Here is a 13,743-nt window from a genome sequence, read left to right as displayed (position 1 = left end):
AATGGCCACAGTGCTCTCGGGAACGTTTAGTGCATCAGGATTTTGATGCAGCCTTCCCTAGTTCTGTGCCTCAACAAAATCCTGTCTCTAAGCTCTGCAGGCAATTCCTTTGATCTCATGACTTGATTTTACTTAACTGTGGAAACTTCTGTAGACAGGTGTGTGCTCTTTTCATATTCATGGGCAAACCTGAATTGACCATAGGTGAACTTCAAACAAACATTTGAACAGTGATCAGTACAATGGGACGCACCTGAGCCAAGTGTTATAGCAAAGGGTCCAAATACTTATACCAAAGTGATATTTCAGTTTTTTTTTATTTTTAATAAATAAAATCTGAAGACCCTTTTTTTGTTTTCACAGTCTGAGTCGTTAAGTGTTGCTTGATCTGGGGAAAATATGAATTCAAATAATTTTAGCACAAAGCTGCAAAATGTGAAAAAAGTGAATGGGTCTGAATACTTTCTGAATTAAACTACTTTGTTTTTATATAGATAGATCGATTATGATAAAGTTGAGCATTGTGGAAAAATAGTTGGTGCTAGTTAATCACAGGGTTTGAATTCCAGCCTAGCCATGTTCTCCTTATGTGTCTGCAAGTTTGTCCTCAGGTTCACCTGTTTTCTTCCTACATCCCAAATACACGTGTTAGATTAATTGCTGACTCCAAGTTGGCCAGTGTGGTGTAGGAGTGAAGTGCTTAAGCTTTCTGTCCAGGGTTGTTCTTATCTTTCTTCATATACTGCTGAAAAAGACTCTAGCTCCCCAGACTCAGAAACAGTTTTAAGTGACTAGATATTTGAACAATGTGTAATTTGATTGACTAAAAATCAATTACGATTTTGTGCATCAAACCTTGTTTTTATTCTTTTAGTAGCTAAAAAGGAACAAGAGGATCTGGAAGAAGTATTTGATGTAGACGATGAATTCATCCCTTCATCCAGTTCACCTCGGAGCCTGCTCCGCTCAGACAGCATTGAATTACTCGAAGTTCCGGTAAGTTGCTATCGTCAAATATCATATATCATACTGTAAACTTCATATGGTGTCTAATGGAGTTTGGTTTTGATGTAATTTACTTTTCTGAATCAAGCTTCCAAAATGTCAGAATATCAGCTGCATTTGCAAGTAGGGAAGATGATGACAGTTTCCTTCATCTCAAATTTAAAAAATTTACCTGTTGACCTCAGTCCTATTCACAAAGAGAGCTCAGAGGGTATTCTGGTTTGTGCTCAGATTTGGTATCAGGGCAGATAAGCTTATGTTTGGCACAGGAATAATCAGTAATATTTAAAATCTGAAAATAAAATATACTATGGGGTTATGTATACATAACATGATATTTTCAGACCTGCCTAGTCCAAATCAAGGAAACAAAACAGGAAACAGAAGTTTACTAGAGGAAAAGTGACATTTGATAACATTTTAGTCTTATCAGAGGTCGAACCTCTGCTGGCCCAGGATTTCCACCCATGCTTCATAATCTGTATACCTAGCCTGTGCACCCAAACAACAAAAACACACTGAGTATTCAAGACTGGAAAGTGAGATTTCCAATAACTAGTCTTGGCCATTAATCATAATCATCATTATTGTAGTTTGCTTCAGCCCAAAGAATGATGCTTCCCAATAAACTCATGAGTTAGGCTGCACTAGGGGAGGAACTCCCGAAAGTCTAGTTTCTGAGTTGGAAGTGGCAATTTATTTTGAGAATGACAAGGAGGAAGAGGGATCTGACCTTTGTACTACACATCAGTGAATGGTCTTATCATATGCTGGCTCAGTGGAAGTCTCTTTCCTGATCCAGGAGCCACTAGTCATTTTGTAATGTTTAGTTCTTCTGTTCAGCATTATGTTCAATATAAATTATAAATGTCACATAACTACAAAAAGGAAATGTCAGAAAATGTGTACTCAAATTATCCTCCTTAGTGAACGTGGCCGATTTGCCTTTGCATTTCACTTGCATCCCAGTAGATAAGCTAAACCTGCTTATTATGCCAGTGTTTACACCTGATAAGATTTCTGCATTTTCGTGTTTCTGAGAGGATCAAAATGGTCACATACTGAGTTGGAAAGATTAGACCCCTCTCTTATCAGCAGCCTTTTTTAATGCCTTCCTAGGATCGCTAATTAAGTAAATTAGTAATGATATTACTAAAAAGGAAGAGTGGAAACCAAACCTATTGCTAAAATGTAAAATAATTATTATCATTTAAAACAGGGAATAGATTTCTGAGTTGCATTACTGCCAGTGTAAATGCTCCGTGTTTAAGGTTTAGTTAAACTGAGATATACCTTTTTGCTTATAATGGGCCCAGCACGAGGTTATGATGAATTATGAAAGATCATATGAATGGTCACATAACTTAACTTGAATAATTGCACCAGATAAGGAATAAAGTAGTGAAAAATATGGAGTGCTATGAACTGAAGAATTAAAAAAAAAAAGAAGAATTATTTATTTAATGATATATTTACACACAAGGATAGGGCATGAGAGTAAAATCTGAAACATTAGCAGAACACAGATCTGCTACCATGATGAATCAGAGAGCCTTTCTCTAACGATGGTGCTGATCAGGTCAACTTTGTTAGGCCTGTGCCAGCTCACTGCAGTGTCATTTCCTTCATTTGTGTAAAATCTTAATTTACTGGTGGTATTTTTTTTTTTGAATGGCAAAATTTAAACCGTGAATTAGAGTGCAGTAATCAAGCAGTATAGATTAAAATGTTGATTTGAAAAATAAACTGAGGTATAAAGAATATCTGCATAACGAACACTACAGTATAACACTAAACAACACATAGGCCTTATCAATGGTACCTAGATGAACCAATCAGGTCCAGCAAAAGTATACCAGCCCTCTGTAAGCCTTTTGAAGTTCTGAAACGCAGTATCAATGGATAATGTTCTTTTTAGCTATGATTTGATAGTTTCTGCTCTTAGTTACACTTGAAGTAGGTGCGATTCCAGGGTGTCATTTAGCCAGCCCAAGTCCCCCCAAATTTTCATGCCAAACCTGTCCAGCTACACTTGATAGCCACATGGACTAATGCAACGAGTCAATTGCCTTAGGAAGTACTTTGGTAAGGGTGACGTTGTCATGTAACATTTTTTAGTACTATGTGAAATAATAGCACAAAAATGTTCAGTGTGAACTCCTGTTTATATAGTACTTTTTAAAAATTGTGAGTAATACAGGAGTGGTGGTAGAGAAAAGTCGCAATGATAAACATGCAACTATAACAAATGTGAAGAGTATGATTATCAAGTTATTGATGATGGTGAACTTCAGAGGAAAAAATTTGTTTTAATGTAAGCCCATTTGAGAGATGCATGCACTTTTAACCAAATCTTTAGCAATGTTTGAAGTCTGCTGTTATAGTCCTGTCTCTAGTGATGCACCAGTTTGAGGATTATTTTTATGACTATTATTATTGCTGGATTATTCTCCAATTTTTTGCCCCCTCCTTCCAGTGCAGGTCTTATGACAGTTTGGTGCCCATGGACATTGCAGTGTATATATATACAGTCATTTTGTAAAATTTTATTAATTTCTGGAATCTGTTTAAGGTGCCAGTAACAATGTCTGTTAATAACCTCTTTAAGTTTGCACTGTGTGTGTTTAGTCAAAAGGGCAGACACCTTTTAGCTTTCAGGACTGACTGAAACAGCAAGCTTTCAAGGCAGCTAAGGCCCCTTCATCAGGCAAGGTGTAACCTGTGTATGGTTGGATTTTCCATCAAGAGGCTTTTAGGAATGAGGTTTTCCTTTTTGCATTTGGTCAAGAAGAAGATGAAGGGGCCTTCGCTGCCTCGAAAGCTTGCATTTGTAATCTGTTTAGTTAGCCAATAAAAGGTGTCATTTCACCCTACTTTCTCCTGTATCAATCTGTGGCTAACACGGTACAACACTCTACTGCTATGAAACAGCTGAGGTATTCAGGGAAGCGTACAAGAGGAGCGACAGAGCTGAGATTTTTTCACATTCAGCTTTGTATTATACATTTTATGTTTTTTCATACAAGTTTTGTGAGTTTTACTGTTTTAAAGCTAATCATTTTTATTGTTTTACATTTTTTTCCAAAATTAATAATATTTGTTAAAATGTTTTTGTCCAATGTACAGAGAATAAACTTTCACAAAGGCTATACAGCAATATGTATTGGTATGTGAATTAAGTGTATCAAGTCATAAGTAATAAGTATATATTTTTCTTCACTTCACACCTACCTCTATGCCGGAAAAAATATTGATCAGTCTTGAGGACAGAATCTCTGTAATATATAAAACCATTTTACAGTCCCTCCCTTTGAAAGATCCAAGAGGACAATGGGAAAAGGGTCTCTCACTCAACATCTCAGATAAGAAGGGGAAGGTAGCAATGCAGAGAATTCCCTTGAGCTCCATATGCACAAAGCATAGAATTATTCAACTCAAAATTATATATTGAGCACATCTCTCCTGTGCTTCTCTTGGTTGCTGTATGTCCTTTTTTGAAAATACACTCAATCACTTAAATGCTTTGCTAAAAGGCTGTTATTTTTGTTTAAACAATTTCTGTTGCTAATGCTATCTGATGCTTTATCAGGGCTAGCAGATTTGTAGTAAACGCAAAGGAAACCTGGCATTAGAGTGATTCTGAACTAAAGTGCTTTGGCTGCTAAATTAATAATAATTAATAATAATAGTAATAATCAAATGCTATTCAGTATAAGTAAGTAAACAGTATAGTGTTTAAATATTAAACAGACAAATGGGCTCTTGTCTATCATTGGTCCATCCTCATGCAATAATTATTGTCACCAGGGGTGAACACAAAAGTACGTGTACAAAATAAAAAGAAAAAAAAAGTGTTTCAAGGTAGGAAAGCTGTGTCCTTAAGCTGTGTGAGGGCCGTGGTGTAGTGCCATTATTAATGTGGCCATCACCATGAAACAAGAGCCCCAAAACAATGATGACTGAGAGAAACAACAGAGTATGACAACATGATGATGTTAAAACATTATGTTGAAAATCTCTCTATATATAAATCGATAAAATGTCTGGAGCCCATGCTCTAGCGTAATGTCATTTGACAATTGTGAAAAGCATGCCCCCAGACACACCGACACCAGAATGTCCAAAATGCACACGTTTATTAAACACAATACCGCAATGCCCTATTCTCCAACAGTCTCAGTCTCTTTTCTTTCTTCTTCCCTCAATGACCTCCACTCCCCTCCTCACAAGCTTCGTCTCCTTCGTCCCAACTCTGGCTCAGCTTCTTGAGGGAGGCAGGCCCTTTTATAATGACCCGGATAGGCTCCAGGTGTTCCACGTAACGTCACTTCCTGGTGTGGCGGAAGCACTCCGGGTAGCACTGGTAGCACTTACTGGTGTGGCGGAAGTGCTGTCATCCAAGGTTCCAACCATGTCCGGGCACCCCCTGGCAGTCTCCAGGGAAAATATTGTTCCATTTCCGGTCCCCTGCTTCTTCAGGCGTCCTGGCAGGGACATATCCCTGGAAATCTATGACACAATCTTAAGAGGTTAGCAATGTTCGATGAACAGAGGAAGCAAAAAACACAAAAACAGATGGATGTAAGGGCTAGCATACTGGATGAACAGCACAACTTGATTGAAGCGAACAGACTTACCACTGTACAATTAAGCCTGTTGTAATAAACTGGCGTTTCAACATGCCAGTTTATAATACTGTATATACTCACAGATAAGTCGGGACTTGATTTTATCATATAATTTCTGGTATTTTATAATGTTGGTTGTATAAGTATAATGAAGAAAACTTACGCTATTGGTCCAAGAGAATATGATATGCTAACGCCCACCTGAGGGAGTAACCATGGAGCACACAGCCTTTTTTTTCTATGTGGGTGCGGCAATGCGCTATAACAGCTCTGCTGCTAACCTCTCTCTCTCTATTGTGTCTACGTGACCACATAGTAATACCTGAACTATTTCAAAGCAACGTTTGTTCTGATTTGTGTTTTTTGTATCTCACACCCTTATGCACTTTTCTCATAAGAGCATCCCTTATCTATGATGGAGCGTTCGATCAGAAAAAAATGTGAAGCTGGTTTTAAATTAAAGTTTGTTGAAGTAGTGAAAAAAATTGGTAACTGCGCTGCTGCAATAAAATTCGATCCGTCTGAGAAACGGATGTGAGAGGAGGCAAGAAGATGTGAAAAAACAAAAATTTAAGTGTTGTATTTTTGAACGGGTGTATAAATTGGGGTCTCATTTTATTATTTACTAGCAAAATACCCACGCTTCACAGCAGCGAAGTACTGCCTTATAATTTTTATTAAGAAGAAAATTAAACCTTTTTAAACTGAGGGAAAATATACCAATAATTATTTGTTAAGGATTTCTTTGTATACCACATTGTGAGTTCGGCCCTCCGGTTGTAATATGATCAAGCTGTGCGCTGAGCTAACTCTGGAGCATGCAACGTACAGTTGGTCATGTGAACAGTAATCTTGTTTCAAATCTCACAGCTTGGATTGCTGCTGTCATAATCGGTTTGAGTTTCATGGTTTGTTTCAATTACGACGGTATTTGTAGGACTTGTGTTGAAGAGACATTCAGCATCTGTCAAGCGTTGTAAGTATACAACCGGTTTCATCAATAACTTCACATCCAGCTTTTGAGAGTTTAAACATTCATAAACATCAAAGTGTCCACTACTGAAATCGTCACCTGTGAATCTAAGATGTTTAAGAGGCATTGGCGGTTGTTGAAAGGTGTAAAATATTTGGCCATTTCAGTACACTTGAAAGCGACAGCCGAACAATTTAGCAGCAGCTATCAACTCGCATGCAGATCCATAGGTAAAGGGCTTAAGCATTTCACTCTTATAGTGCTCCTGTGTAGTATAATTATCTCCTGTACCGTCATCAGTCCACACCTTGAACCTGTCCCAGTCATTCAATACGTAAGACACAATATTCCTCCGTTTATCAAGAGTGAGTCTGATATGGCCGTGCAATATGTAACAAAGAGAATGGAAAAGGTAGGTGCCATCTCCAGGCATGGAAACCACTCAGTAAGTGACAGTTCTTTGATCGATGGTGATCACCTCGATAGACATGTTAATGGGGTACGGTTGGAATGATAAAGGAAATGGGTACCTGAACAATGTAAAGTAAGTCTAAAATACCTACACAATAACTTGTAATAATTGTAATAAATGAACAATAAAACAGCGGAGAAGCTGTGGATTAAATAAAAAGGCTGTAGTTATCAGCAGGGAGACGTGAATCCCATGGCGAAGCAAGGAAGGGAATGTAGAGACTGGAGTGATGGACGGCCTTATATAGGCAGGCAGTCAACAACGTGGTCCCCCATCCCAACGCCGCCTCACACGGTGACCGAGCTGCAGGCTATGGACGTATATATGTACGTAAGTAGGATTCAGTTAGCATTGGGAACCCGCGTATCAAATTTCTTGAAGATGGGCCCATAAGTAACAAAGACCGTTGAAAAGTTCAATATGGCGGCTGACAGTGGCATCATACCACCGAAATAAGTACGTAGGTTGGTTTCGGTTAGCGCAGGGAAGCCGCCTACCAAATTTCGTGAAGATGGGGCCATAAATAAGATGTTGTCGACCGTTACGTGTAGAATTTCAAAATGAAACCTGCTCAACTTTTGTAAGTAAGCTGTAAGGAATGGGCCTGCCAAATTTCAGCCTTATGTAGATCGGGGGCATATATATATATATATATATATATATATATATATATATATATATATATATATATATATATATATATATATATATATATACAAGGCTCACACGTTGTTGTGAGTATGTACGCGCGCTTCCCGATTCATTTTACCCTCGCATCCCCTTGGTTTGAGACGTATGAAAAAATATGCGTTTATCGCAGAATTATGTTACGTTAATTTTTAAAATGTTTCCTTTTCTTAGCATAAGCACAGCTGAGAAGCTTCAATGCATGTACTCCATAACATGTTAAAAAAAATAACGCATTTAATCACACTTTCAATTCCAAGCAAAGGGGAACTTTTGTCAATGCATGATTTCCTGGTACATCGACAGTACCGCCGCTCCCTATACGCAGAGTACGCAGTCCGCGTAGGGCACTAACTCCCAGGGGGGCACCATCTCAGCTGCTCAAAAAAATCGTTTTTATATATTATAATAATAAATTAATAATAATATACATATACAAATAAACAAAAATATAAACGTATATATTGCATTTTACGGTGAACGCAGAGTAGGCTAAGCACACGTGATGACGCTCATGCCCTCACCTCTGTTATGACTGCCTATTTGGCCAAAAATGATAACAATTGAACAATATGCCTGCTCCTGGAAAGAGACATCAACAGTCCGCCGAGAAACGAAAGAAAAAGCCCAAGATGAAGCCCATGCATGTACCCAAATATCTGATTGCTCTGCGCATAGCAGTGACGCTCCCTGTAACTGTTACCTCTGCTGAGAGAAGTTTTTCTAAAATGAAGCTCATCAAAACGTACTTGCGCTCATCTATGGCACAAGAGCGCACGAGTGGTCTGGCAATTGTCAACATCAACTCTGAATTAGCAAAGGCTTTATCATATGAAGAGCTCATTTACGACTTTGCCTCAAGAAAAAGCAGAAGTGTGCCTTTGTAAATTTTGAACTTTGGAAAGCTCAAGCAGATGACAGTGTTGATTTTATTTTGGTTTATTATTGTTTATTTTATTTATTATAAATATTTTATTTAAAGTGTAATTTTAGTTTGTATTTTTTGCTGTAGAGCTACAATTGTAATTTATAAATGATACAATTTATTTATGTATTTACTTTTATTTGAATAAAGTTGTATTTTGGCCCCTATAGTAGGTGTTTTTTATTATTTTATTTTACTTCCGTAATATTTGGGGGAGGGGGCACAAAAGTAAATTTCTGCTTTGGGCACCCATTTGGCCAGCAGCGGCCCTGTACATCGATTACATTGATCCACACATCAGAGCTACAAAAATGTTAGAGTCGGAATAAAGTGTGTTTCTACGACTGATCGGAGGAAAATTTTATTTCAAAAGACTACCCGACGGAAGCCTTGATAAAAGCATGGTTTTCTGCACACTGAAAAGCAAGCAAAATTAGATGCATTACAGAAAGCGGACTTTGTGGCTCTTACTGGGGATCATTGGACTTCCGTGACCGTTAGTAATTCTAATTACATCTAATTACAAAATGTTCAATGATCACACTGTTTTAGCCTAATGTGCGAAATAATTTTGGCTAAGGTTACTCAGAGTTTAAAGATTAAGTTGGTCAAATTACCTTTTATGTTTCTGACTTATTTTTTTAAGAAGAAAAACTGCACTTTATGTTGAAATTTTGGTTATTATTATTTAAAGACAATACCATTCTGAAAATGTACTTAAAGTACTTAAAATACCACTTTATTATTAAGTCTGCCCAATTTTAGCCAGGGATGATATTTTTGATTCTGTTTTGAATTGAAATGCAGTTTAAAAGAATTTTTTTTTCAGAAATTAAAAGAGCTTGAGTTTACAATATTCATGTCCTTGTCTATTATTTGATTCTGTCGCCCACTAAAACCCTTTTAAATAAAAAAAAAACATTTGCGATTTGGGGCAAATTTTCATGTGTGATTACATACGATTAATCAAGATTAATTATTAAACAGCCTCTAATTAATTAGATTAATTTTTTTAATCGAGTCCCACCCCTAATATATATATATAGATATATATATGTAGATTTGTATATGTTTATATACACTATATATGTATATGTATACTATTTGTATATATATATATATGTGTGTGTGTATATATATATATATATATATATATATATATATATATATATATATATATATATATATATATGTATATATATGTATGTGTGTGTGTGTGTGTGTGTGTGTGTGTATATATATATATATATTGTCGCAGTAGTGCCCCCTTGAACCCTCAGGTACCACGCCAAACACCTGGTAAAATTGCCACAATAATTATATTTATTATAATAATGTGCACCAAGCACCCTCCACTCCACACTATTCATAAACCACAATAATAATCACAATCCTCCACTCCCAGACGCGTTGCCCTCCTACCACCCAGCTCAGCTCAGTGTCTGGGAGTTCCCAGAGTCCTTTTATTCATCCTGACCCGGAAGTCTTTCTGCCCAACAGTTCCACAAGTCCTTATTCCTTCCGGGTCAGGGTAAACAGTACTTTTTCACCCTGGAAGCCCGCCGCCTTCCTGTGACGAACTTCTGGGTCATGGTGCCCAAAATGAGTCCATTGGCCTCCCGACAGCGACTCCCAGTGGCCCCCAAGGTATCCAGCAGGGCTGTGTATAAAAACTACATAGTCCATGAGGCCCTGCTGGAATTCGGGGCCCGTATATGCTCTCGGGAGAGCTCCTCCTAGCGGCCAGGGGGTGAGGGCCGGAGTAAAATGCTGGCAATCCACCACAATATATATATATATATATATATATATATATATATATATATATATATATATATATATATATATATATATATATGTATATATATATATATATATATATGTATATATATATATATATATATATATATATGTATATATATATATATATATATATATATATATATTTATATGTGTATATACAGTACAGGCCAAAAGTTTGGACACACCTCCTCATTCAATGTGTTTTCTTTATTTTCATGACCATTTACATTGGTAGGTTCTCACTGAAGGCATCAAAACTATGAATGAACACATGTGGAGTTATGTACTTAACAAAAAAAGGTGAAATAACTGAAAACATGTTTTATATTCTAGTTTCTTCAAAATTGCCACCCTTTGCTCTAATTACTGCTTTGCAAACTCTTGGCATTCTCTCGATGAGCTTCAACAGGTAGTCACCTGAAATGGTTTTCACTTCACAGGTGTGCCTTATCAGAGTTATTTATTGGAATTTCTTGCTTTATCAATGGGGTTGGGACCAGCAGTTGTGTTGTGCAGAAGTCAGGTTAGTTGGACGATCATTTATTTTTCAACAGGACAATGACCCCAAACACACCTCCAGGCTGTGTAAGGGCTATTTGACCAAGAAGGAGAGTGATGGAGTGCTGTAAATGGTCATGAAAATAAAGAAAACATATTGAATGAGGAGGTGTGTCCAAACTTTTGGCCTGTACTGTATATATATGTGTATATATGTATATATATATATATGTCTATATTTGTATATGTGTATATATATATATATATATACACACACACACACACATACATATATATACATATATATATATATATATATACACACACACATATATATATACATATCGTATACATATACATATATAGTGTATATAAACATATACAAATCTACATATATATATCTATATATATATATTAGGTGGACTCGATTAAAAAATGTATCTAATTAATTAGAGGCTGTGTAATAATTAATCTTGATTAATCGTATGTAATCACACATGAAAATTTGCCCCAAATCGCAAATGTTTTTTTTTATTTAAAAGGGTTTTAGTGGGCGACAGAATCAAATAATAGACAATACAGTATATATATGATGTGTATATATATGTTTCCTAGCAAAATGCCCGCGCTTCGCAGCGGAGAAGTAGCGTGTTAAAGAAGGAAAGAAAAAGAAAAGGAAACATTTTAAAAATAACCTAACATGATTGTCAATGTAATTGTTTTGTCACTGTTATGAGTGTTGCTGTCATATATATATAATATATATATAGTGAAAAGGCGCTATATAGCGCCCGACCCGGCACAGACTACACAGAGGCACGTGTTCACACTCAAGGGTTTTTTATTTGTTTGCTCTTCAGCCGTGGGCACACGTCTTCCCCGTGTCCCACAGGCCCAACACAGTCCAAGCACAAAAACCCACACAAACCAAACTTTCCTGCTCCACCACTCCTCCCAGGCAACCTCGTCCTCTTCCTCCCGATTCTGGCCTCGAGTGGAGGTGGCTGGCCCTTTTTATACCCCACCCGGAAGAGGGTGGGGCTTAGAATTCAAGCAGCCAGGCTGCGGAGTCCATGCAGCTCCCCCTAGTGGCCACCCGAGCCCCCAACCAGGCTGTGGAGGACTCCATCTCCCATGGAGCCCTGCGGGGTGGTTTGGGAATCACCGTTCGCAATGGAGGCTGCCACCAAGCGTCCCGGGGGAGGTACTGAACTGTCCATGGGGGCTCCCCCGAAATATACACAGCAGGGGCCTCCCAGCCGAGCATGGGACCCGTCTGTCCGTCACAATATATAAATATATAGCAAAACACCCGTGCTTCGCAGCGATGTTGTGTGTTAAAGAAGTTATGAAAAAGGAAAGGAAACATTTTAAAAATAACATAACATGATTGTCAAAGTAATTGTTTGTGTATTTGGTGGCAACTTCACAAAGTTGTTTTCGTCTAGCTGCATCAGAAAATGTACCACAATGTCTGACACGTCTCCTTTTTACTGTTTTCTCACAGCTTGGATTGCTGCTGTCATAATGGGTTTGAGTCTACATATATATATATATACAGTATATACATTATATATATATATATATATATATATATATATATATATATATACACATACATATATACATATCTATATACATATCTACAGTACATATACACATATATATACATACCTATCTAAATCATATATACACACACATACATACATACATACACACACACAAATTATAAATATGTGTGTGTGTATGTATGTGTGTGTGTGTGTGTGTGTGTATATATATATATATATATATATATATACATACACATACATACATACATACATACATACAAACATACACACAGGTATATATATGTATGTGTCTATATGTGTGTGTATAGCTTTGGTCACTGAGTGCAAGGGAAAAATAATAAAATGTAGTCTATAAGTTATTAAACAGTAAAACATTAACGTTTTAAGAAGTAAAGGTACATTGAGCATTACTGGAGTGGTTGCGGGTAAACTACATTTTAAAGACGGTGTAACAGAACTGGTAAGTAACAGCAGCTAAAATATATATGGTTCATCTCTCGGTAGTAGTTCCCTTTTGAAAGGCGCTATACGACGGCTGTGGTATAGAAATTACATTTTTGTATGTGAACGTCCAAATTTCTGCCTCTGGTAATGTGCCTTACCGGCATTACCAGCAATTAAAGAAAATTAGTTTTGTGTCCTCTGCAGTGTTAAGAGAGAAAGGCTTTGGTTTGGGATAAAAGGAAAAAAGGTGTAAAGAAAGGAAAGTTGCCTTTTTCTTTTATATAGTGTAGAGAGATGTGTTCGCTGACGTTATGATCGCCTTTTGGGGACAATCGCGGTGGGTCTTGTGTAGACTGGTGAGACGTCCCAGCTATTAATCGGCTGTGATGGCACTGTCAGTCCTCCACTCCTGTTTGTGTCTTCATAATCCGAGCTGATGACCTCATAATCGTATACGTGCAAAAGAAACTGCGAAGCGCCTTAATATTATTTTGCTGCAGTGTAGAAAAGGTTCCCGTGTTTGCGTATTTTTTTTTTCACTGTGGCCCTAATACGCTTCCGTAGGGCTATAGCTCAGGGGGAGGATGAAAAAAATTAAAAGTGCTCACTTTGACTTAAGGCAGAAGCGCAGTCAGTGTCTCAAAGGCCGGCACAGCCATGTGTGCGCGCCGGCTGCTCGACTTTTGCAGGAGATGTCACTTTTTGCAGACGCGTTCACATGATCAAAAGTCTTC

General features: G+C 37.3%; 1 protein-coding gene across 2 annotated transcripts in view; it reads left to right on the top strand.

Annotated features, from left to right (window-relative positions):
• LOC120524986 (breakpoint cluster region protein-like) overlaps nt 1-13,743 on the top strand; it is a 103,973-nt gene that overhangs the window by 29,764 nt on the left and 60,466 nt on the right. For both annotated transcript variants that reach the window (XM_039746903.1, XM_039746904.1), the window contains exon 3: nt 875-996. In XM_039746903.1, the coding sequence (XP_039602837.1) occupies nt 875-996 (122 nt within the window). The remainder of the gene's footprint in view (nt 1-874; nt 997-13,743) is intronic.

This window comes from Polypterus senegalus, chromosome 3 (genome assembly GCF_016835505.1).
Source record: "Polypterus senegalus isolate Bchr_013 chromosome 3, ASM1683550v1, whole genome shotgun sequence".
Classification (NCBI taxonomy): Eukaryota; Metazoa; Chordata; class Cladistia; order Polypteriformes; family Polypteridae; genus Polypterus; species Polypterus senegalus.
Note: the sequence above shows the minus strand (reverse complement) of the source record. Positions and strands in the feature narration are given on the sequence as shown.